Raw genomic sequence first — 25,965 nt, 5'->3', positions numbered from 1 at the left:
AGCTGTATTCGCAGGCCTATGGGGAAATTCAGGTGTGTTAGCTCCGACAAAGTTCCTAGTCTGGAGATAGTGGAAAAAGTGGGATTGGGGGAGGTTGAACATTTCCTGTAGCTGAGCAAAAGAGACAAATGTATCATCAAAGAATAATTGGGCTAGTGAGGAGAGGCCTAGTGAGTGCCAGATGCCAAAGAATTCAATCTTGGTTTCATCAGACCAGAGAATCTTGTTTCTCATGGTCTGAGAGTCCTTTAGGTGCCTTTTGGCAAACTCCAAGCGGGCTGTCATGTGCCTTTTACTGAGGAGTGGCTTCTGTCTGGCCACTCTGCCATAAAAGCCTGATTGGTGGAGCGCTGCAGAGATGGTTGTCCTTCAGGAAGTTTCTCCCAACTCCACAGAGGAACTCTGGAGTTCTGTCAGAGTGACCATCGGGTTCTTGGTCACCTCCCTGACCAAGGCCCTTCTCCCTCGATTGCTCAGTTTGGCTGGGCGGCCAGCTCTAGGAAGAGCTGGCCGGTGGTTCCAGAAGTTTGGTGGTTCCAAACTTCTTCAATTTAAGAATGATGGAGGCCACTTTGTTCTTGGGGACATTCAATGCTGCAGAAATGTTTTGGTACCCTTCCCCAGATCTGTGCCCCGACACAATCCTGTCTTGGAGCTCTACGGACAATTCATTCGACCTCATGGCTTGGTTAAAAAATGATCTAAAAAAACAGTTTTTTCTTTGTCATTATGGGCTATGGTGTATAGATTGATGAGGAAAATGTTTTATTTAATCCATTTTAGAATAAGGCTGTAACGTAACAAAATGTGGAAAAAGTGAAACGGTCTAAATACTTTCAGAATGCACTGTATCTACCGCAATTACCTCGTACCCCTGCACGTCAACTCGGTACTGGTACCCTGTGTATATAGCCAAGTTGTTGTTACACAATGTGTATTTATTCCTTGTTATTTCTTCTATATTTGTTGGGAAGGGCCCATAAGTAAGCATTTCACTGTTAGTCTACTCCTGTTGTTTACGAAGCATGTGACAAATAAAATGTTATTTGAGATGAGGAGACGCGGAGAGGAGAGAAAAGATGGAAGGGAGGAATGCAAAGGTGAGCGGGAGAGAGGGAGAGACGGATCCTGTGTGGAATCAAGACGACCATCTGAGGATGAAAAAAAAAGTCATGCGCAATAAGAAAGGAGAGAAATATTCGTCAAAAATGTAACGAAGAGGTCGAGGAAAGGAGAGGGAGAGGAAAAGGCGACTGGCTGAGAAAGTGAAACTCGTCAGATGGAATAGGAGAACAACGAGACAGCGATAAAGAGAGAAGTCGAGAAGGAAACAGGACAGACAGACAGGAGATCACAGAGGCAAAGTGTGTGGGGGGGGGGGGGTAGAGTAAAGGGAAAAAGACGACAGAAAGGGCGAGAGGGAATGTGAGACGGAAGAGAGCTCCCGCCTGTCTCGTTCCCTGCAGACGCCTCCGCCCAACCACTCACCTGCCAATAGCAAATTGAAAACAACTCTGCACATAATCCCTGGGAACTAAAAAACCCGGTGCTTTGAACCCCTTCCACGAAAGGCCTGTCAGTCTCCACAGGCATCTTTCCCAGCAACAGACCAACAACGCCACACACACAGAAATGTATATACACACATACACAGAAACACACACACAGTGTGGGGTGTGTGTGTGTGTGTGTGAGAGAGAGAGAGAAGAGAGAAAGAGGAGAGGGAGAGAGAGAAGAGAGAGAGAGAGAGAGAGAAGGAGAGAAGAGAGGAGAGAGAGAGAAGATGAGGAAGGAGAGAGAGAGAGAGAGGAGAGAGAGGAGAAGAGAGAGAGAGAGAAGAAAGAGAAGAGAGAGAAGAGAGAAGAGCGAGAGAGAGGAGAGAGAGAGAGAGCGAGATGAGAAGAGAAGAGGAAGAGGAGAGCAAGTAGAGATGAGAGAGAGAAGGGAAGAGAGCAGAGACAAGAGAGAGAGAGAGAGGAGAAGAGAGAGAGAGAGAGAGGAAGAGAGGTAGAGACGAGGAAGAAGAGAGAGAGAGAAGAGAGAAGAGAGAGAGAGGAAGAGGAGATGAGAGCGAGAGAAGATAGAGAAGAGAGAGAAGAGAGAGAGAGAGAGAGAGGAAACGCTCATAGAACCGAGGGAAGACGCAGCAAGAAACAGAACGAGATACCAAAGACCGGTCGGAGAGGAACGAAGGAAGACGAAGAGAGAGAGAGAGACGAGAGAGAGGAGAGGGGGAGAGAGAGAGAGAAGAAGGAGAGAGAGAGAGAGAGAGAGAGGAGAGAGAGAGAGAGAGAGAGAGAGAGAGAGAGAGAGAGAGAGGAGAGAGAGACGAGAGAGAGAGAGAGAGAGAGAGAGAAGAGAGGAGAAGAGAAGAGAGAGAGAGAGAGAGAGAGAGAGAGACTCAGACTCAGACTCAGATGAGAGGGCTTTTTGGCTTCAGCCACCAGACAGACACATGGTCCCTCTCACTGTTGCTGTATGGCAACCAGAAACAAGCAAAGCTAGGCAGCAGCAAACAGAGCAGCGAGGGAGAAAGACGAGGGAAATAGGTAAGAGGGAAGGAGAAAAAGAGAGACCTTCGTGCGGTGTTGTATGTTTGTGTTTAAATGTGTGTGTGTGTATGAGAGAGAGCGAGCGAGAGCGGAGCGAGCAACGAGAGAGAGAGAAGCGGTGCGCATGCATGCTGGGTAGCAGTGGCCTGGTCCAAACTCAGTGGGAGAATACCTCACCTCATTAATCGCTGAATACATAAACCTTCGGAACACTATGACACACACAGCAATACACTATCCTCTGCTCKGCGATTGCRTAACATTACAAACCGCAATCACACATTCAMCAGTCCCATAAAACGTGCCTCTCTGCAGTGCACATTCACCAAACTGCCCTCCACTAACAGCACCACTAGCGCTCAATCCCTTCTATTACTGTCCTGTTAGAGTAGCATCTTACACGGGAACCTGTCCCATTGTTGTAAACAATACCAAAAAGTCGTTGGAGGAACAGTTGTTATTCTTTTGCTTACTCTTTCTCTCTCTTTCCCCGTTTCTTTTTCGATCTTTCCCTCGGTTACGCAATGCTGCTTGGCCCTGGTTGTCCTCCAATTCAAATGGCAGCAGCGTCCAAGGTCTTGCGTAAGTCTAGCGGAGGATCGAGCCCCGTTCTCAACAACAACCCCACAGTGCTGCTGCTGCTGATACCTCCTGGCTCTCTCTCTCTCTCTGTCTCTCTCTCTCCTTCTCCCTCTCTAAGAGCACCAATGAGACATCAACCGGGTGCACGACAGCAGAGAAACTGAACACTGGCAAAGACCTACTGTAGACCTCAAAGAACTGCACAACACCAAGGCGACATGGCATTATGATTACATATCAAACACAGTTGCATTATGATAGAACTCAGCTCCACGACACAGCAACAATAAAGCCACCGGTATAAAGAAAGGCATAGGATTACGTATCACAGCCATATACCTGAAACAGGGATACAGGGGCAACACATTGACTATAAGAGTTGCTTTCGGACAATATCCCTTCAAGACTGACGTGCAATTGCTTGAGGTACCGTGGCACCAAACCCAGGAAAGTCCCTCTCCCTCGAAACAGCTTGGTGAAAGTCAGATGCGGCTAATAATAGTGGCAAACAGCGTGAGCGTGAGGCTTTGACTCGCAAAATAGTTCAAACGGGCCCGCTCTCCACAGTGTGTTTGTGTTCATCTGTTTGGCTGTTGTTTGTACAGCCCTCTCCTCACGAAGCAGCAGCACACGCACATACGGACACACGCGCACACACACGCCACACGACCGTGTTTATTTACAGCAGTGCAGGGGAGATAGGCAAGAGTGTTCACTTAAACTAAACACAATCCATCACACGCATCGAGCCACACCAGGATCAACACATACGAGGCCTTCAACGTACTGAGCTAACACATCCGAACACACAAACAGCAGCAGTCAAACACAAACGAACAACGATGCTGATATTATATAAGAGGTCCAGTGCGGTCGAAAACTAGATTTGTCTGTACTTCATATTTCTGCACTGAGGGAATAATACTGCGAAAATAAGGCAAATTATGATAATGCACTTTTAGTGTAAAAGCTGTTTCAAAAGACCACCTGAAATTTCTGCCTCTTTTGGTGGGATGACGTTTTGGCCTGCCTGGTGGCATCACCAGGCGGTAAATTAGTTAATAGACCAATAAGAAAGATAGTTCCAAACCTCTCTGCCAATAACAGCTTGTTTTCCCTCTCCCCACTCAGCCCACTGCCAGACAGTCATGGCAAAAATCTCGCTTGAGAAATTGCTCTTTGCTAAGAAGCTATTTTTGTTTCTTTTTGACCATTTTAATTTAAAACAATCTCAGTAAGGTACTTAATTGTTACCCAAAAATGATTTGATATTGAGATAAAAACGTCTGCAATGGACCTTTAACATACTAGACAGGCACACAGACATACTGTACACACACAGACAAGAACACAAGCACATACAGGACCAGTCAAAAGTTTGGACACACCTTCACATTCTTTATTTGTACTATTTTCTACATTGTAGAATAATATTGAATAAATCAAAACTATGAAATAACACATATGGAATCATGTAGTAACCAAAAAAAGTGTTAAACAAACCAAAATATATTTTAGATTTTAGATTCTTCAAAGCAGACACCCTTTGCCTTGATGATAGCTTAACACACTCTTGGCATTCTCTCAACCAGCTTCACCTGGAATGCTTTTCCAACAGTCTTGAAGAAGTTCCCACATATGCTGAGCACTTGTTGTCTGATTTTCCTTCACTCTGCGGTGCAACTCATCCCAAACCATCTCATATGGGTTGCGGTTGGGTGATTGTGGAGGCCAGGTCATCTGATGCAGCACTCCATCACTCTCCTTCTTAGTCAAATAGCCCTTACACAGCTTGGAGGTGTGTTGGGTCATTGTCCTGTTGAAAACAAATGATAGTCCCACTAAGTCCATTGCTCATGTTTCTTGGCCCAAGCAAGTCTCTTCTTATTATTGGTGTCCTTTAGTTGTGGTTTATTTGAAGCAATTCGACCATGAAGGCCTGAATCACACAGTCTCCTCTGAACAGTTGATGTTGAGATGTGTCTGTTACTTGAACTCTGTAAAGCATTTATTTGGGCTGCAATCTGAGGTGCAGTTAACTCTAATGAACTTATCCTCTGCAGAGGTAACTTTGGGTCTTTCCTGTGGCGGTCCTCATGAGAGCCAGTTTCATCATAGCGCTTGATGGTTTTTGCAACTGTACTTGAAGAAACTTTAAAAGTTATTCTAATTTTCTGGATTGACTGACCTTCATGTCTTAAAGTAATGATGGACTGTCATTTATCTTTGCTTATTTGAGCTGTTCTTGCCATAATATGGACTTGATCCATATCTGTATACCACCACTACCTTGTCACAACACAACTGATTGGGTCAAACACGCTAAGAAGGAAAGAAATTTCACAAATTAACTTTTAACAAGGCACACCTGTTAATTGAAATGCATTCCAGGTGACTATCTCATGAATCTGGTTGAGAGAATGCCAAGAGTGTACAAAGCTGTCATCAAGGCAAAGGGTGGCTACTTTGAAGAACCTCAAAGATAAAATATATTTTGATGTATTTAAACACTTTTTTGGTTACTACATGATTTCAAGTGTTATTTCATAGTTTTGATGTCTTCACTATTATTCTAAAATGAAGAAAATAGTCAAAATAAAGAAAAAACCCTTGAATGAGTAGGTGTGTCCAAACTTTTGACTGGTATTGTACATGCTTGAATGCACATAAGCACACATGTAAACAAACATGGACACACACACATGCATGCACACAATACACACCATTACATCTTAATACAAGCAGTGCTATTCATAAATGTGCATTTGTCTTTAAGACCTATGTAAGTCTGACACTTTCTGCTTGCCATAACAAAAGTGACACATCCTTCCTGCAGAAAGTTTAAAAAGCTGATTAGATGTCATTATGTAACTCAAACACTTGGCACACACACACTGGGCCTTTCTTATTATCTGGCCCCTTTGCAAACTCTCACCAGAAGAATGTCTCTACACAGCGCTAGGCTAGCTAGCTCACCTTAGGAGAGTTATATTATGAAGAACAAAAAACTGGACAAAAGCAAAATAACAAATCAAAATCAAATCAAATTGTATTTGTCACATGCTTCGTGAACAACAGGTATAGACTAAGTGAAATGCTTACTTACGGGCCCTTCCCACATTTGATTATGTTACAGCCTTATTCTAAAATGGATCAAATTGTTTTTTTTCCCCACTCATCAATCGACACACAATATCCCATAATGACAGAGCAAAAACAGTTAAAAACTGAAATATCACATTTACAGAAGTATTCAAACCCTTTACTCAGTACCTTGTTGAAGCACCTTTGGCAGCGATTACAGCCTCGAGTCTTCTTGAGTATGGTGCTACAAGCTTGGCACACCTGTATTTGGGGAGTTTCTCCCATTCTGCAAATCCTCTCAAGCTCTGTCAGGTTGGATGGGGAGTGTCGCTGCACAGCTATTTTCAAGTCTCTCTAGAGATGTTCGATCGGGTTCATCCATCTCCACAGAGCAGAGGAACTCTATAGCTCTGTCAGAGTGACCATCGGGTTCCAAATCATGTCCATTCAATTGAACTTAGCACAGTGTGGACTCCAATCAAGTTGTAGAAACATCTCAAGGATGCACTTGAACTCAATGTTGAGTCTCATAGCAAAGGGTCTGAATACGTATGTAAATAAGGTGTTTCTGTTTTATAAATCACACCGAAGCACTCCAAATCTGAAGTGATTCAAACTTGCCATAATGCATTTTTATTTGAACCATGTCATGTTTGATGTTCGAAGTGTAATGTACTGACGTGTTATTGAAAGGCTAGGTAATTAGTGCTCCTTTGAATCCACATGACTAAATAAAAGGCAGAATCAACATGTGGTCTCTATTTACGCTCACTGTGTTAGCTCGTTAGCGGCTGACCTCTCTTAAAAACCACTTTGAAATGTTTGCCCAGCAACGTCTCATAAGTTGTAAATATGTCCGGTGATTTTCTGTGCGTACAACATATCAGTGTCTAAAGCATTGAGTGTAGTTTAGATAGTGTAGTAAATTGTACTACACTATGTACAATGTAATCTTCTGTTCTACAATGTACATTTCCAACGTCGACGTTAATGTAAATCAAATGCCACATATAGTTTAATACAAAACACTCCTCAGTGATATGACTAAACTCATGGGAGGAGTAGGCTGCTCTGAACGAGGATTGCACTTCTATATTGTACAAAAATATAAACGCAACATGTAAAGTGTTGGTCCCATGTTTCACGAGATGAAATAAAATATTCTAGAAATGTTCCATACGCACAGAAAGCGTATTTCTCTCAAATTTTGGGCAGAAATTTGTTTACATCCCTGTTAGTGAGCATTTCTCTTTTGCCAAGATAATCCCTGCGCCTGACAGGTGTGGCATATCAAGAAGCTGATTAAACAGCATGATCATTACACAGGTGCACCTTGTGCTGGGGACAATAAAAGGCCACTCAAATGTGCCGTTTTGTCACACAACACAATACCACAGATGTCTCATGTTTTGAGGGAGTGTGCAATTGGCATCATGACTGCAGGAATGCACACATGAGCTGTTTCCAGATCATTTAATGTTAATTTCTCTACCATAAGCCATTTAGAGAATTTGGCAGTACGTCCAACCGGCCTCACAACCGCAGACCATTTGTAACCACGCCAGCCCTGGACCTCTACATCCGGCTTCTTCACCTGCGGGATCGTCTGAGGGGGTGCTGAGGAATATTTATGTCTGTAATAAAGCCCTTTTGTGGGGAAAAACTCATTCTGAAAAGCTGGGCCTGGCTCCCAAGTGGGTGGGTGGCTGCGCCCTTGCCCAAGTCATGTGAAATCCATAGATTAGGGCCTAATTTATTTATTTCAATTGACTGATTTCCTCATATGAACTGTAACTCAGCAACATCTTTGAAATTGTTGCGTGTTGCGTTTATATTTTTGTTCAGTATATAATGAGCAGAATGTTCTATATTCAAGTACAGCTGTAACAGTTTTCATTGTAAAGTTTGCATTGTAAAGTGTAAAGCTCTTAAAGTCTTTTTTGGGTATCTGTACTTGACTTAACTACTTTTACTTTTACTTTAATACATTCCTAAAGAAAATAATGTACTTTTTACTCCATACATTTTCCCTGAAACCCAAAAGTACTTGTTAACATTTTGAATGCTTATCAGGACTGGAAAATGGTCCAATGCACGCATTTATCATCACTACTGCCTCTGATCTGGTGGACTCACTCAGCACAAATACTTTGTTTGTAAATTATGCCTGACTGTTGAATGTGCCCCCGGCTATCCTTACATTTAAAAAATACAAATGGTGCCGACTGGTTTGCTTAATAAAATAAGGGATTTGAAATGATTTATAGTTTTACTTTAATTTTGATATTTAAGTATATTTTTGCAATTACATTTACTTTTGATACTTAAGTATATTTAAACCAAATACTTTTAGGGAAAGGGAAAGGGGGACACTTAGTCAGTTGTACAACTGAATGCATTCAACTGAAATGTGTTTTCCCAACCCCTTTTACTCAAGTAGTATTTTACTGGGTGACTTTCACTTTTACTTTAGTCATTTTCTATTAAGGTATCTTTACTTTTATTCAAGTATGACAATTTGTACTTTTTCCTCCACTGCAAAATATGAACCAACCAGCATTCCTGTCTTATCACAAGGACAAGACAGCATAGCTGATGCTACTCTCACGATGCCATCCTTCTACGTCTAGGCTATAATGATTTCTCCTCTCCGACCATTTATCATAGTCAATAAAGGTTTGAAGAACAAGTCAGAATGAATGTGCTGCTAAATTATGAGGCTATTAGTTTAACCCCTGCCTTTGAACGATGCTGTGTACACGACATCATCTAAATCCCATTTTATAAAAGCAAGCAACACATATAGTTTAAACATACATACACCACGGTAAAGGGAATGGCAAAACTATCCCCAACAGACACACACACACACAAACACAATAGGGTCACTGTGTTCCTGGAAAGCTCTAGTCCACAGGAGAGCTATAGCACACTGGAGACATACAATAATTTAGAGAGTGGGCGGGGCTATGCTAAACAACATTTTCCTGTATAGGGCAATGAGGGCATGCTAACAGGCCAATGTAGTATCAGCTTGTACAGTGGCAAGAAAAAAGTATCTGAACCCTTTGGAATTACCTGTATTTCTGCATAAATTGGTCATCAAATTTGATCTGATCTTCCTCTAAGTCACAACAATAGAAAAACATAGTGTGCTTAAATTAATAACACACAAACGATGGTATTTTTGTTGTCTATATTCAATACATCGTTTAAACAGTCACAGTGTAGGTTGGGGAAAGTATGTGATCCCCTATGCTAATGATTCTCCAAAAGCTAATTGGGGTCAGGAGTCAGCTAACCTGGAGTCCAATCAATGAGACGAGATTGGAGATGTTGGTTAGAGCTGGCTTGCCCTATAAAAAACACTCACAAAATGTGAGTTTGCTATTCACAAGAAGCATTGCCTGATGTGAACCATGCCTCGAACAAAAGAGATCTCAGAAGACCTAAGATTGTTGACTTGCATAAAGACCTAAAATTGTTGACTTGCATAAAGCTGGAAAGGGTTACAAAAGCCTTGATGTTCATCAGTCCACGGTAAGACAAATTGTCTATAAATGGAGAAAGTTCAGCACTGTTGCTGCTCTCCCTAGGAGTGACCATCCTGCAAAGGTGACTGCAAGAGCATAGCGCAGAATACTCAATGAGGTTAGGAAGAATCCTAGTGTCAGCTAAAGACTTACAGAAATCTCTGGAACATGCTAACATCTCTGTTGATGAGTCTACGATACGTAAAACACTAAACAAGAATGGTGTTGATGGGAGGGCACCACGGAAGAAGCCACTGCTGTCCAAAAAAAACATTGCTACACGTCTGAAGTTTGCAAAAGTGCACCTGGAAGTTCCACAGCGCTACTGGCAAAATATTTTGTGGACAGATTAAACTACAGTTGTTGTTTGGAAGGAACACACAACACTATGTGTGGAGAGAAAAAAGGCACAGCACACCTACATCAAAAACGAATTCCAACTGTAAAGTATGGTGGAAGGAGCATCATGGTTTGGGGCTGCTTTGCTACCTCTGGGCCTGGACAGCTTGCTATCATCGACAGAAAAATGAATTCCCAAATTTATCAAGACATTTTGCAGGAGAATGTTAGGCTATCTGTCTGCCAATTGAAGCTCAACAGAAGTCGGGTGATGCAACAGGACAACGACCCAAAACACAGAAGCAAATCAACAATAGAATGGCTTCAACAGAAGAAAATATGCCTTCTGGAGTGGCCCAGTCAGAGTCCTGACCTCAACCCGATTGAGATGCTGTGGCATGACCTCAAGAGAGCGGTTCACAACAGACATCCCAAGAATATTGCTGAACTGAAACAGTTTTGTAAAGAGGAATGGTCCAAAATTCCTCCTGACCGTTGTGCAGGTCTGATCCGCAACTACAGAACACGTTTGGTTGAGGTTATTGCTGCCAAAGGAGTGTCAACCAGTTACTAAATCCAAGGGTTCACATACTTATTTTCCACCCTGCACTGTGAATGTTTGTGTAACCGATGTGAAATGGCTAGCTAGTTAGTGGTGGTGTGCGCTAATAGCGTTTCAATTGGTGACGTCACTCGCTTTTAGACCTTGAAGTAGTGGTTCGATGGGTAACGATGCTTCGTGGGTGACTGTTGTTGATGCGTGCAGAGGGTCCCTGGTTCGCGCCCGTGTCGGGGCGAGGGGACGGTCTAAAGTTATACTGTTACATTTGCACAGTGTGTTCAATAAAGACATGAAAACATATAATTGTTTGTGTGTTATTAGTTTAAGCAGACTGTGTTTGTCTATTGTTGTGACCTAGACGAAGATCACATTTTATGACCAATTTATGCAGAAATCCAGGTATTTCCAAAGAGTTCACATACTTTGTCTTGCCACTGTACAGTCCACAATGCAGCATCATGAGAGACTGCCCCATGACATAGCCTAGGTGACAAGGCTGAAAAAGATGCAGCACGCACACACACATACATCTGAGATTGGGAAAGGGGTGAGGGAGGCGTGAGAGAAGGCAAACATTGGGAAGAGTTTAAATGGGGGCCAATGAGTATCAATGAGGGGCAAAAATGAGTGGGGAGATGAGGAAGAGATTGGGATGGGGGAAGGATAGGTTACCTTTCTACCAACCACTCCACAGCCCATCCCTGCTGAAATTGTCCATGGAGCAAGTGGCAGAGCAGAGCCCATGGCAGCATTCAGTATTATATGTACAATGCCTGCTTGCTGGTTTAAATAGTGCACTGTGGGCCTGTCTCTGCCCCCACTACACCGTCCCTCAACCCCACCCATCTCCCCCTTGCTCCGGTCCACTCCACTCCCCAGCCCATCCTCTCCCCCTTGCACATTTTAGTGTGAGTTCCAGTGCCATGGTGCCCCACTGTGCTGCCTCTGAGGACTTCCTGGCGCCCTACCAAATAAGGTTGATACCCTTGTGTGTTTGTGTGTCTGTGTGCATCATTAGCTGGCAAAGACATTCACACTTTGACACTGGATCACATACACACACACACACACACACACACAGTCGACTGTTAAAAAAATAGCCATCCGTATCATCTTTGGCTGTGCACTATGGGACTAACAACTGGTGGTTTGACTCCCTCTCTCACTTTCTCTCTCCTGTCTCTCTCTCTTTGTCATCTTTCCTCCCAGGAGCTAAAGAGTGGAGCAGCGTCAGAAGTGAAGATTAAAAAGGATAAATAAAATAAAAAAATCAGACTTTTTCTCTGGATGTTGACTCAGGATTATTTATACCCTGTAAATGACTTCCTGACTGCGCTTGGCACATTGCCTGATCTATTCAAATGTAGGGTATTTATACAACGGGCAGGGCCAAGGATAATATTTAATGCAAAATATACCTTGGGGCATATAAAATATCTCCTAATGAATTTTTCCTCCATGCCGTGTACTCACATTTGATCTGGAGGAGAAAAAATGATTACAGAATAAATGGCACGATAGCAGCGTTTAATATTATTATTATTATGTTTAGGCAACCATGACTTTGAAAATATGAATGTGTATGTAAAAATGGAGTTAGAAAACACAGTGGTTTATTACTTGAAAGCAGTGAGGGGGTAAAGAAAACTTCAAATTAGGTAATTGTGGTGACTCTGGGAGCCCAGGGTTAGCCGTCTCAGACCCCTGTTAATCCAATCCAATTTGGGAGTGTAGGTCTACACACAAAACACACACACACACCACCATCTCAATATCACCCCTGCCTCCTGAGATGAAAGGAATAAAACTTGATGTCTCAAAACTGTTCTGACAATATTTTAGATTGCCCTGCTCTTCATGCTTTTGACATGCAAACCGTGAAGAAACTTGACGTGTGAGTGTATTATCAATTTTGACAGGGTTTATAGCAGTCGGGGAAAACAGGAATTCAGAGGCGGCCCACTGAGAATAAGAGGTTATCACAGATATAATCCACTCCTTCAATGTGTTAGAAATACTCATAGGCCTCTCTGTGAGGTTAACGAGTCCTTGGAGCTCACCCCTGTCCCCTATCTACACAGCAGCTCCAGGCTGGAGAGACTCCGGCAAGGACACGCTGAATTAACATAACATGAGGGAAAAACACTCGTGTTATGTTACAAATTTACCCACGAACTCTTTCTGTAGAGTGAGATGGGGGGTGTGGGGGGGGGGGGGGGTAAATATTGCATCAGTGTTTCATTGTAGTCTGCTTCTACTACCTCATAACTATGCAATAACACATTGTCAAGGCGGCGCCGGGAGTCAGCCTAGGATGAAATCGATCCCCCTATCTCACGAGAGGTTCAAGTCAGGCTAGTTTTTTCTCGATGACCGCTCTAGCAGCACAGGCCGAACTGCAGGGTTCGCAGTATCGTTGTTTTGCCTGCCTGGATGCAGCAGTGCCAGGAATAGTTCGTATAGTTTTCCCCCCCAAATAATCCCAAACACACATGATGACATACATAAAGGGAATGGCGATCTTTGAAAACGTTGCAGATAATACTACCCACTGAGCAACAACTGGCTGAATCAACGTTGTTTCCATGTCATTTCAACCCAAAAACTCACAGGGGAAAACGGATTGGATTTGCAGTCACCCAACTTTTAACCTAACTTCAATGACATGGTGACATGTTTTGTTGAATTCACTTTAGTTGTCAACTCAACCAAATGTACGTTGAACTGACTTCTGTGCCCAGTGGGTAATTACTGGTTATTGGAGCTTTTCAATTATGCATTAAACCGTTACACAGGTGCGCGTGCGCTCTGGCACGTATTCAGGCGCGCGCACACACACACACACACACACAAACACTTACTCTCAGAGGGGTAGGGGGGTTGCATGTCGATTTTGTGAACCTCTTTTGCGTAGTACTCCTCCTCGCTTCGTTGGCGCTCACACGTCGCCGCCCGATCGTTGGCTTTCTCCTGCAACAGGTCCCTCGTGCTGTTATAGATGGCGACGATATCCCGCGACACCTCCTCGGGCTTGGGGTACGTCTCCGGGGGGCTGGTGAGCTTCAGCTTGCTCAGTATCTGCCCACGGATGGCTTCTATGCGCTTTTTCATAAACTGATCCATGTCCAGCGTACTGCATGTAGACAAACTGACGGCCACAGTGGCTAAATCCATGGTCAGGAGAAGACTTAAAACGCAGTAGTTCATTGTGAACTCTAAAAATAGACTACAGCAGCGTCTTGAAATCTTGACAAAAAAAAGATAAAGGAGCCTTGGAAAGGAGATTTAAATATAACGGAAAGGCAATATAAACATGAGAAAAAAAGCCTAAATATTGGATATATAGGCTCACACACTTAACTACTTGTGGCCGAAATATTGGGAAACGTGGTAGTTTTGTGGTCCCAGTTTCAGCACGATATTTCAAATTGTACCTGGAAATCCATTCAACCATGGAAGTGAACTAATCTGTAAAATCCGTTATACGGGCAGCGGGGAGCAGACAGCAGCAGTAGGCTATGTATGATTATTACCAATCCCTTCACAACAAACGCATACTAAACGCGCGTAAAGTTACAATTGTCCAAACGAAAAAGACCGAATTGTGGCCATTAAATGCCAATCAAAGTTTAACACGAAAAACCTTGAAGCAAAAACAAACTACAACCAGCCAGCTCGCTATCTCCAGTTGTACAGAACAGACGTGTAGCCTGTGGGTTAGCGCACACCTTCTACCGCATCAGAGCGCTGCGAGCTTTCCAACGGTGGCCAGTACCGCGCTCAGCACAAGTCCGTCTTTGATTTCTCTATCTCGAGATCAAGGTGGGCTTCGCTGAGCAGTTGCATCGCGGTTCTTGACAGAAGAGCATACAACAGTGCAAAAATCAACCCGTCCTGGTTCTCGCAAAGTGTTCTCTCGAGGAGATATAATCTATTAAAGTTGTTATAACGCATGTGTTGGGTCAAAATAAATGGGAGAAAATGCGAGGGAAAAAATGTATCAAAAGTATGGCAAGTAGGTTGAAGTATAAAGATAATCGGTATTTCCTTTTAATACAATGGTAGACCGTTGACGCGTTCCTCCATCTCTTCTTGCTCTGAAAATCGGTCCACAGAGCTGATGTTGCCAGTGGCACAACAGCATGCGGCCGGTTGTAGAGGGAGATTTATAAGACTTACTTAACCACGTGCTCCTTCTTCTTCAAATGGATGTTGTGGTCGTCACTTTCAGGCCGGGGGACTCCTTCAACTTCAGGTTACGAGACGATTTATTGTAATGAGCGTTTAGTGTGCCCATCCGGACAGTGCAGCGGGTAATGTCCCTGCGCGCAACCACGGGGTCCTAACGCCAGATGTATAATTTGGCGTCCACTAGCTCAATAACCATATCCACAAGTCCGGTGTAAAACATACACTTATTTTGGTACCGCATTTTGCAATGGATAAAGTAGACCATAAATATTTAAGATTCGAGTTGGGATGGTTCTGAAGAAAAATCTTGCTGATGAAAACTCCGAAGTTACAAGAACATAAAATTGAGCTTCCTGAGAAATTATATGAACTGGATAAATATGTTATATAGGCTGATTTGATTTGTGGGTTCTGGGAAAGCCTTTTCTTTTCTCAATCCTCCTCAATAACATGACAGAAGTTGGCAAGAATACTGCTTCGCCTGGTTTGAATAACTTAAATCAAAACAACATTACTACTACAAGTAATTTGTTATGCTCATTCTTTTTAAAACCCTTTATCCAGCTCTTAAAATGGGGGATGTTTAGAATGGTTCTCCCCTGGGTCTTCGTCAGGGAGTGGTACACTACAGCTCTCTTGTCATCCCTGCACCTGTCTTAGGGGGACTGCACCATGTCAGCCATGAAAGTTCATGGACGTTCCCGCATCCACTCGATCTTTCTATTTTCTTGGATTCTCACTCCCACAGTCATAATGCGCCAGGTTGATTTACATTTACGCTCCCAAGAAAATCCCACTGTTTTTCATCCTTTGCCAAGTCTTTTTTCCTGTCTCTGCTAAAACCTCCCTCCCTCTCTCACCCTGCCCCCCACACCTCCAACCCCACTCCACCCAAACCAAAGCCTGCAATTCATCAGCTATGACAGGCTCTCAGAAACTCTCTCAGAGCCCGGCCTTACTGGTGTAAACCAGATGTTGTCACTAAATCAATACCCACACAGACATCTTAGGCCAACAAGAGGTGTGAGTGGGTGTGTGTGTGTGAGGTGCATTTGGAGTAGAGGTAAATATCTCACACAGGGAAGGCAGTTCCTGCATGTCCTTTCCAACACCTGCTCACTGTGTTGAACACACCATGACCTGTCAGTGTATACGGTACAGTAACACAGACAGAACACCATTATTACTTTAAGTCCTCTAAACATATGTAGTGAGTGACCCTGTCATGTTTAATCCCCTTCTGCACCTGCAGATATCCCTATATCATTCCTTTTACACCCAGTGAACCTGTATTAGGAACTCCGTCTCTACAATCCCTGTACACTGGCTCAGGAAAACCCTTGGGTCGTGTTCATTTGGGCACACTGACAAAATGACAGAAAACAAAAACAAGTGTGTCTTATTGGGCAAATTCGGGTAGTACCTCGCTAATTACCTACATTTTCTCCCACTCTGGGCCTAACGAACATGGCCCAGGTTAGAGCAGCAAAGGGAAAGCTGGACCTAATAGAGAGGGACAGAGGACAATACCATATAGACTGAAGAGGATGAGATGACATAGCAGGCTGGTTCTCTAGCAGTGTGTCAACAGAGCCAGGAGAGCCCTGACATTCTACAGTGGCAGGTCGCAGTGTTGCCATGACGAATGAGCGTTCTAAGCGGTGGAGACAGGTCGGCTGAGACGTGGCGGGCATTCTCCTTTGCGGCGAAAAGGGCGCTCTGCAAATATTTCCACGACTTGTGTGAGTGTGGCAAGTCAGACAGGAAGAGAGGGAGTAAAAAAAAAAGAGAAAGGGAGAAGAGTCAGCAGAACTGCCACTGGGCAGTCGCCGCATCAACTTGGCGCTCAGGGTCACTCCGATGTGAGGGCTGTCACCTTGGCAACCGTCCAGTAGACACACGCAGGAGAGCAGTGTGTAAAACGGGGTGGGCGTCACAAAACGAGAGGTTTATGTAGTGGGACGTCGTCTCAATGTCACCAGCTGTTCTGTGCTCTCTGGCACACACACATTTCCTCTCCGAGGGGTCATCAGTAGGGCATCTCACATTCACTGACAGCACGTCTACTACGTCTTTTGTGTGTCATATGATCACTACAACCATTCCACATAAAACCAGTGGTGTCAAGCGCTTAAATAAAAATACTTTAAAGTACTAAAGTAGTGTTTTGGAGTATCTGTACTTTACTATTTATATTTTTGACTGTTACTTTACTACAATCCCCCAAAAATGTTAGACTTTTTACTCCACACATTTTCCCTGACAACCAAAAGTACTAGTTACATTTTGAATGCTTAGGACAAGAAAAGTGTCAAATTCATGCACTTATCAAGAGAACATGCTTGGAGGACTCACTAAACACAAATGCACCTTTTGTAAATAATGTCTGAGTGTTGGAGTGTGACCCTTGCTACACATACATTTTAAAAACAAGAAAATGGTGCTGTCTGCTTTGCTAAACATAAGGAATTTGAAATTATTTTTTACTTTTAATACTTTAGTATATTTAAAACCAAATACTTTTACTCAAGTAGTATTTTACTGGGTGACTTTCACTTGAGTCATTTTCTATTAAGGTAGCTTTACTTTTACTGAAGTATGACAATTGGGTACTTTTTCCACCACTGCATAAAATAAATATATAAAATGTATGAAATAAACTAGATAAACAGTGTACAAAACATTAAGAACAACTTCCTAATATTGAGTTGCACCCCCCCCTTTGACCCCAGAACAGCCTCCACAAGGTGCTGAAAGAGTTCCACAGGGATGCTGGCCCATGTTGACTCCAATGCTTCCCGCAGTTGTCAAATTTGCCGATGTCCTTTGGGTGGTGGACCATTCTTGATACACACAGGAAACTGTTGAGCGTGAAAAACCCAGCAGCGTTGCAGTTCTTAAATCTTACGTGTCTTGCCCATTCACCCCCCGAATGGCACACATACACAATCCATGTCTCTCAATTGTCTCAAGTCTTAAAAATCTTTCTTTAACCGGTCTCCTCCCCTTCATCTACACATTGAAGGGGAATTAACAAGTGACATCAATAAGGATCATAGCTTTCACCTGGTCAGTCTCATGGAAATATCAGGTGTGCATAATGTGTTGTACACAGTGTATAAACACGTTGATAAGGCTTTCGTTAAACTAGTGCTATAACTCAGTTCACCAAAAAACAATTAAACACAAAACTGAAAAGGGAAACGTTTATCAACGGGCTTTTTATTGAGGGACATGCAACTGTTAGGGGGGGAAAAAAGGTCTATATACACACACAACAGAGTTCAGATGGAAAAATGTTCAGTGGGACCTTGACAAACCAGAGCACCAGCATTACACAAACTAGGTATCCTGACCCAATGCATTGTGAGCCAGAACAGGACATTGACCGCAGTCTTTCTTCAGCTCCTGGTTCCATATAGAAAATTCAAAGAGGGGTCTTTGGGCCTGGTAGAGCTGCCTCTGGGGGAAGAGGAGAGGGAGGCTGGGTTGAGCCGATCTCAGCGATGCAGGACCCTTTCAGCTCCATTCCTCACAGTGGACTCAAAAGGCACAGTCTTGTGTACACACACACACTCCTGGGCGTGCTCAGTCATACACACACTTAGATGGGCCCGTCTGCTCAGTCCGACTCGCTGTTGTCGTCCTCCACATCCCCTGGTGCCTCCTGCTCGCCCCCCTCCTCGTCGCTCTCCTTGTCCCAGTCCTTCATGGAGGCTCCCATCATAAAGTCGTCTCTCAGCACGCTCCAGGCTGGCTTCTCTTCTGCCTCCCTGCCAGTCTATACACAAACAAAACATATCAGCTTTTTACAAAGATGGTACTTACTACCCATACATGATCAGTTTCTTATATAAAATCTATTTCCACTTCAGGTGTATGATCAAACGCAGGAATAGACCACCACTACAACGCCCAACTCCTCAGTCTCATAACAATAGTCTCCAAGAAAGTTTCACAACATCCCAAAGCCAACAGTGCCACCATGTGGACATCAAGGGAAACTACACTTATGACAACAGGCCACTCCAGAGAATATTTATAAAATTATTACAATTAAATAAGCGGTTATGAGAGCAATTATTACAGACCTGCCCTACAGAATACGCATTTTATTAATGTTAAAATCCCATGTCAGTCACCGGAAAAATATCCTTGGTTTGGGCTTCGGAAAAATTCCCTAGATGCAATAGATGGTAGTTTGGGGATTGGCATCTACCTAAACCCTTTAATCCCGTGCCAGCCCAGCTATCACTGACCATCTAACCCTGAAGCTCAGAGGCCCTGTTAGTATATCAACATATGATGCTGCTGTTAGTATGACCGATTAATTAGGGCCGATTTCAAGTTTTCATAACAATCGGTAATCGGCATTTTTGGAATGTTGTAATTGTCATCATTTCAAATGTATATAAATAAAAATCGTCACCGGCTTTTTTTGGTCCTCCAATCGGTATCGTATCGGCGTTGAAAAATCATAAAATCGGTCGACCTCTAATATTTATACAGACGTGAGAAGGCCGAAAAGTGGGACATAGGTCAAAGCGGCGCCATCTTCACATTCCTAATCAACACAGTGCCTCTGCACCATAACTACCACCATATCAGATTATTAGATAAAAAAAAAAAAAACACACCACCTATCACATGCTATATCCAAGCTAACAGTTTTTATTTGATTTATTCCTTATTTTACCAGGTGAGTTGCAAAGAGGGCTGACCCCATTTAGTCAACTGGTCGATTGTTTGGTCAACCGAGATTTCTTTAGTTGAGAAGTAGCAAAAAAAACAAAAAAAATCATGGTGTACAAGACACCTTGTGTACTGATCCATTGTGGAGGCCGTGGGGATGGCACAGTCCACAGTGCAACACAAATAAAAATCATTATTTTGTAACAAATGCGTTGGATAGCGGTCGCTGTCCACAGTTCTGAAATATCAGTGCGCTGTTGAATTGGCACCTTTTCCTAGACCATGTTGCTAAGTGAATAACAGCTAAATTAACCAGCATATTGGTGTTGAGAACAATGTGGCGTAGGCAGCAGCGTACTTAAGAGACACGAAAAATGCCCTTACCTTAATTGTCAAAGTGAGGAGAACGGGACATGCTACCCAAAACGAATGAAAATAAAATGATGCTGACCACATCTAAAATATAATTTCCACCTCAATAAATGAGCCCAACAACATACTCGTAAAAAATATTTTAACATATAACCTATGCATGGTCTATATCAGGGATATTCAACTGTTACCCTAAGAGGTCCGGAGACTGCTGTTTTTCTGTTCTACCTGATAATTAATTGCACACACCTGGTGTCCCAGGTCTAAATCAGTCCTTGACTAGAGGGGGACAATGAAAAAAAGCTGTGGAACTGTCATCGAGGTCCCGAGTTGAGTATGAGGTCAATATTATCAGATGTGCGAGAAGCAATAAGCATTATCGTCTGTAGCCCAAATGATGCAACATAGTGGCTATAAATACAAAGGCTGAAGCATGCGGGTTTGTCCATCTGCATTTACCCCGTTAGACAAAACATCCTGATTAAAATAATTATACCTAATAAAATTAACAAAGTATAATTCATAATTCACTTGAAAGATGTTTTTGGCTTTGAAAAGTGTTTTTCCTACAACTGTTGTGCATTGACTTTGTCAATTAGAATTTTAGAACTATTTAACTATCAAAGTAATTGTTTAAAACCTGGATGTTTGTCATTTTACGAGGCATGTCTTTACTTGTTTCAAAGAAGCCTAGCCAAAATCCAACCCTAAAGAAAATGAGGGAATTATATAAACACTTCCTCACATGCCACTGAAAACAGCAACTCTCTCATGTTCTACTGGTTTTCAAATCAACTTTATTTCACTGTCAATTAGCCAAAGGCCCAATTCTAGTCATATTAGCAACCCATGCTAGTTGCTGCATGTTTAGATCTCCCAGCTTTCTACATTTCTAACGGATATTTTCATCTCCGTCACACGAAACCGCTCTCTCATGTGCATTGTGAACAGTGTTTTCCTGCTAATTGCATATTGGAAGTGGTGTAAAGTACTTAAGTAAAAATACTTTAAAGTACTACTTAAGTAGTTTTCATGGGTATCTGTACTTGACAACTTTTACTTCACTACATACCTAAAGAAAATAAATGTACTTTTTACTCCATACATTTTCCCTGACACCCAAAAGTACTTGTTATATTTTGAATGCTTAGCAGGACAGAAAAATGGTCCAATTCACTCACTTATCAAGAAAACATGCCTGGTCATCCCAACTGCCTCAGATCTGGCAGACTCACTAAACACAAATGCTTAGTTTGTAAATTATGTGTGAGGGTTGGAGTGTGCCCCTGGCTATCCGTAAATTTAAAAAACAAGAAAATTGTGTTGTCTGGTTTGTTTAATATAAGGAATTTGAAATTATTCATAGTTTCACTTAGATTTAAAACCAAACACTAAGACTTTTACTCACGTAGTATTTTACTGGGTGACTTTCACTTTTTTATGAAGGCATCTTTACTTTTACTCAGTATGACAATTAGGTACTTATTCCACCATTGCATATTGGAACATTTGCGCGTAGCCTACTGCCGTGTGCGCAATGCTTATAATGTAATTTATTTAAAAAATAGTTTATCGACATTAAGCTAAACTTGTTGATCTATTGCTTTTTAAAAAACAATTATGTGTAGCGGATGTATGAATTTGGGATCTATCGTCCCACAACTGCCCCAGACTGTATCAAATGATTATTTCTCGCACAGAACGACCAAGCTCGGTTAACTTTATTACTATGGGGTATAGAAAATTGACACAGGCTAGTGATTTTGCGGTTTGTTTACTTGTCTTGTTGGCTGAGGAAAAGCAAAATGTGGACAGTTCTTCTAACATCATCACAGTGCGCATCAGAATTCGATAAGAAGGATGCACGCTGATGCATCCCTGATGTGTCGGTCTTCACTTGTAGGCTACTTCGAAGCTGCTAGGCCTGTGACAAGGACCCGATCACTTGACGGGTACTGGCTAATAAGAATTGATATAGCTGAGAGAGCCGTGCGAGTGAGGTGCTTTGGTGCACAGCAACTGGCATCCGGGAGAATGAAATTATAATTATTATATTCAGCACAACTACAACTGGCTGCAATTGACACTTTAGCTGCAATAAATCTTTAAGGCGGGGGGCTGATTTAGCACCTGCCTTAAGACCAACTCTGGGAAAACAACACAGTGGGAGAGAGAGGTATCGGGGATGAAACTCACCATCTGTCTCTCGGTCTTGACAACCCCGCTGCCTCCCTCTGTGCCACGCAGCACATTGATGAAGTCTTTCTTGGAGACAGAGGAGAGGAGCTTGGCCTTCTTCCTCTCCGAGCCGCCCGCCTCCTTCACCTTCTCATCCACCGTTTTCTGGTGCATCCTCACGGCGTTAAACAGCTGTACCACCCCCCTGTGGAGAGGGGTACACACAGCACACTGTCATTCTGGTAGAATTTAAGGCCAATTCACTGTAAGATTAATTGTAATATTTTTTGCGACGCTTATATTTAGCACTAAATCATAAATGCATGGGATTTTTCCCTGATCTAATAATTTTGTTATCCCCATCCTCACCTGGCAGGCATTGTATCATCATTAAGAGATATGCTGTTGAATTCCACCTTTTGTTGTGTTACAGTTTGAATTCAAAATGGTTTAAAGTGTTTTTTTCCACCCTCACCCATCTACACACAAACCCCCATAATAAAGTGGAAACGGGTTTAGAAATATTCACTAATATTTTTCAGCAGCAGGGACTGGGAGACTAGTCAGGATTGAGGGAAAGATTAACAGAGAAATGTACAGAGAGATCCTTGATGAAAACCTGCACCAGAGTGCTCAGGACCTCAGACTGAGGCGAAGGTTCATCTTCCAACAGGACAACGACCCTAAGCACACAGCCAAGACAATGCAGGAGTGGCTTCGGGACAAGTCTCTGAATGTCCATGGGTGGCCCAGCCAGAGCCCGCACTTGAACCCGATTGAACATCTCTAGAGTGACTTCAAAATAGCTGTGCAGCGACGTTCCTCATCTAACCTGACAGAGCTTGAGAGGATCTGCATAGAAGAATTGGAGAAACTCCCCAAATATAGGCATGGCTAAGCTTGTAGCATCATACCCAAGAAGACTCAAGGCTGTAATCGCTGCCAAAGGTGAATCAACAAAGTATATCTGGTATTTCTGTGTTTTCCTTTTAATACTTTTGCAAAAAAAATCACACAAAAAAACCCCCAATGTACTCATTTTTAGAATAAGACTGGAAAGTAACAAAATGTGGGAAAGGTCAAGGTGTCTGAATACTTTCTGAATGCACTGTACTTATTGATTCAAGACATTTCAGCTTTTCATTAATTTGTAAAAAATAAAATAAAATAAAAATACATAATTCCACTTTGACATAATGGGGTATTGTGTGTAGGCCAGTGACCAAAAATCGAAATTGAATCCATCTAAATTCAGGCTTTAACACGGCAAAATTTGGAAAAAGTCACACGGTGTGAATACTTTCCGAAGGCACTGTAGGCCTGTAAGCGGCACAAGTGTGTTTGTACCTGGTAGCAACTCTCTGCATGTTCCTCTCATTCTCTCGGCCTTTTACAACATCTGGTTTCTCTCGACACATCATCTCCCAAGCTTGCCTTTTATCAGTCTGGTGGCCAAGGAAAAAGTTTTTAAGCACATACATACATGCAAGCTGTACTGAATAAATGCCATGGGTGGAATTTAACACCAGGTGAACTGGTCTAAGGCCATTTCTGTTATCAGGCTATCATCTGACTTCAATAACCAGTTTAATACCGTTTACATTAGTGAGAGATTGACATACAGGTACATCCACACAGACATGAAAATAAACAGTACCTGTTTCTTCTTCTCCAGACTCTCCTTCTTCGCCTTCTCCCTTATCTTGTCCAGCTCTTTGTTCTTCAGCAGGATGCTGGGTTTGCGCGCTGGCGTTTTCTTCTGCAGAATCTTGGCCATGGCCTCCGCCCATCCAGCATTGGGGTTGGCGTCGACATCACCTGCTTCCCTGTTGCCTTCGCCCTCGTCTTTCTCTCCTTCGCTCCCTCCATCCTTAGCCTGTTCCCCATCACTCTCTCCATCGTCTTCTCCGGCATCGCTCCCTCCGTCCTCTGACCCCTCTCCATCGCTCCCTCCATCCTCTGACCCCCCTCCATCGCTCCCTCTGTCAGAATCATCACTCTCAGCACTGTGGTCCTCCTGGGGCTCAGAATCCTCTTCTGACGTGCGAAAATTAGGCATTTAACATATTGACTTACACAAATAATGGCTAGGCTTAATCGGTTGCAAATTCAAAACAATTTAGCTCTGCCATTTCATATCTAGCTTAACCTAACGGACAGTTAACACCTGATGCTATCATTGTTCATGCTTCTCTATAAACACTAGCTACAATCTAAGGCTGGGCATGAACTATTGATTCGATGAAATGTTTAACTTACACAGACAGCTTGCTAACCAATTATCTAAGTTAGTTACGTCACATAGGCTAGCTACTTTTTAGATTTTTGTTTATTATTTCACTTTATTAACTAAGCAAGTCTGTTAAAAACACATTCTTATTTACAATGGCGGCCTACACCGGCCAAACCAGGAAGACGCTGGGCCACCCTATGGGACTCCCAATCACGGCCGGTTGTGATACAGCCTGGATTCGAAACAGGGTGTCTGTAGTGACGACTCAAGCAATGAGATGCAATGCCTTAGACCGCTGCGCCACTCGGGAGCCCCCCAAAAACGTGGACCTTTCGCGTGTAAAGCGAACGTTAATGCCATTTGATATTTCAAATGCAGAGTGAAGACAACTAAAAGCAAGTACCATAGCTAGCTAGTACGTTGATATGCCTACTTAAGACTCCATAGGGTTTAATGTAACTTTTTAGATACCTAACGTACAGCCATAGATTATCTGATCATGCTAGAGTGCCAATGCTATGTTAGCTAGCCTAGCTACCAGCTTGAGTCCAGTCTGTTGAGTCTGGGAGAGACCAACGATACAAGGTTAATCATCTAGCTAGCTGGCTATACTTCTTTTGAACAATTCTAAGAAAAACTATTAAAGCTTACCTAATATCCCAGCTGAGATCTCCACATGTGCCTTTTCCACAGATGCCATTATTGTGCCGCACTGAAACCATTCCGTGAACAACGTTCCGTTCCGTGATGTTTAGTTCCGTATAAAAAGTTCCCACTTGACTTGACTGTAGTCCAAAGTCCGGCAGATGGCGATATTGAGCCGTTTCATCTTACCATCCAAATGGACTGCATGCAGCCAGCTATACACTTGTATCCCCTGTGGACCGGTTCATACGTAAAACATTCTCCATTCAGGCTACAAAAGGTGTGGATTTCCTCCTTAACTGATTTAATGGTGAGAAAGCAGAAAAAAAGGGAAAATATATGTACTTTCTTTATGAAACTTCATTTTCCACCATCATGCTTGGCTAATGCCTAGGAATGCTCGACCCAGATGTTGCGTATTTGGTCCAGTACGGACCGACAAAATTAGATCTTGTTTAGTGCAGGAGCTCATTCGAAAAAAATACCCACTGCTTTGTGTTCATTTTTACATTTGAGTAATTTAGCAGATGTTTTTATCCAGAGCGATTTACAGTCAGTAAATTGGATCTAGGTGTGACTGTTGGCGTGAGTGTCATTTACCGTTTGTGTTCTCATGCCACTTACCTGAGGTCCTCCTGTGTGTTTCAGTCTCTATGATTGCTTTGTAACTCTGCGACCAATCTCTAATCATATCCTGTAGTCGTGTAAAGCGGAGTTCCTCCTCCACCAATCTCTCAGGGTTGCAATGTTAAATGTCGAAATAAATCCTCTTATAAAGCGGAGGTGAACTGATAAGACCAGCAGCTGTCAGTATGTAACCTGACACCACTGGAAGGCTTGATGGCATTTGTCTAGAACAAAAAATAAGTTGATAGTACAAATTGAAAACTTTATTGAACTATTTACAGATAACATATACAAAAGAATACAAATAAATAGGATTAGATTAGCAAATACAATGCCTTCAGAAAGTATTTCACACCCCTTGTCTTTTTCCACATT

General features: G+C 42.7%; 2 protein-coding genes across 2 annotated transcripts in view; both read right to left on the bottom strand.

The window, feature by feature from the left end:
- LOC111965309 (transforming growth factor beta-2 proprotein) overlaps nucleotides 1-14,939 on the bottom strand; it is a 31,852-nt gene extending 16,913 nt beyond the window's left edge. Inside the window, exon 1 of the mRNA XM_023989396.3 lies at nucleotides 13,514-14,939. Coding sequence (XP_023845164.2) covers nucleotides 13,514-13,859 — 346 coding nt within the window. The 5' untranslated portion in view covers nucleotides 13,860-14,939. The remainder of the gene's footprint in view (nucleotides 1-13,513) is intronic.
- Nucleotides 14,940-18,045: 3,106 nt separating this feature from the next.
- On the bottom strand, nucleotides 18,046-25,077 carry rrp15 (ribosomal RNA processing 15 homolog). The gene is made up of 5 exons (XM_024137009.1): nucleotides 24,970-25,077; nucleotides 23,743-24,122; nucleotides 23,433-23,530; nucleotides 22,104-22,290; nucleotides 18,046-18,624 (listed from the first exon to the last, which is right to left on the bottom strand). Exons 1-5 carry the CDS (start codon nucleotides 25,016-25,018, stop codon nucleotides 18,466-18,468), a joined length of 873 nt encoding a protein of 290 aa, XP_023992777.1. The 5' UTR covers nucleotides 25,019-25,077; the 3' UTR covers nucleotides 18,046-18,465.
- Between the last annotated feature and the right edge of the window lie 888 nt (nucleotides 25,078-25,965).

Source organism: Salvelinus sp. IW2-2015, unplaced genomic scaffold (assembly GCF_002910315.2).
Source record: "Salvelinus sp. IW2-2015 unplaced genomic scaffold, ASM291031v2 Un_scaffold1069, whole genome shotgun sequence".
In the NCBI taxonomy this organism is placed as follows: domain Eukaryota; kingdom Metazoa; phylum Chordata; class Actinopteri; order Salmoniformes; family Salmonidae; genus Salvelinus; species Salvelinus sp. IW2-2015.
Note: the sequence above shows the minus strand (reverse complement) of the source record. Positions and strands in the feature narration are given on the sequence as shown.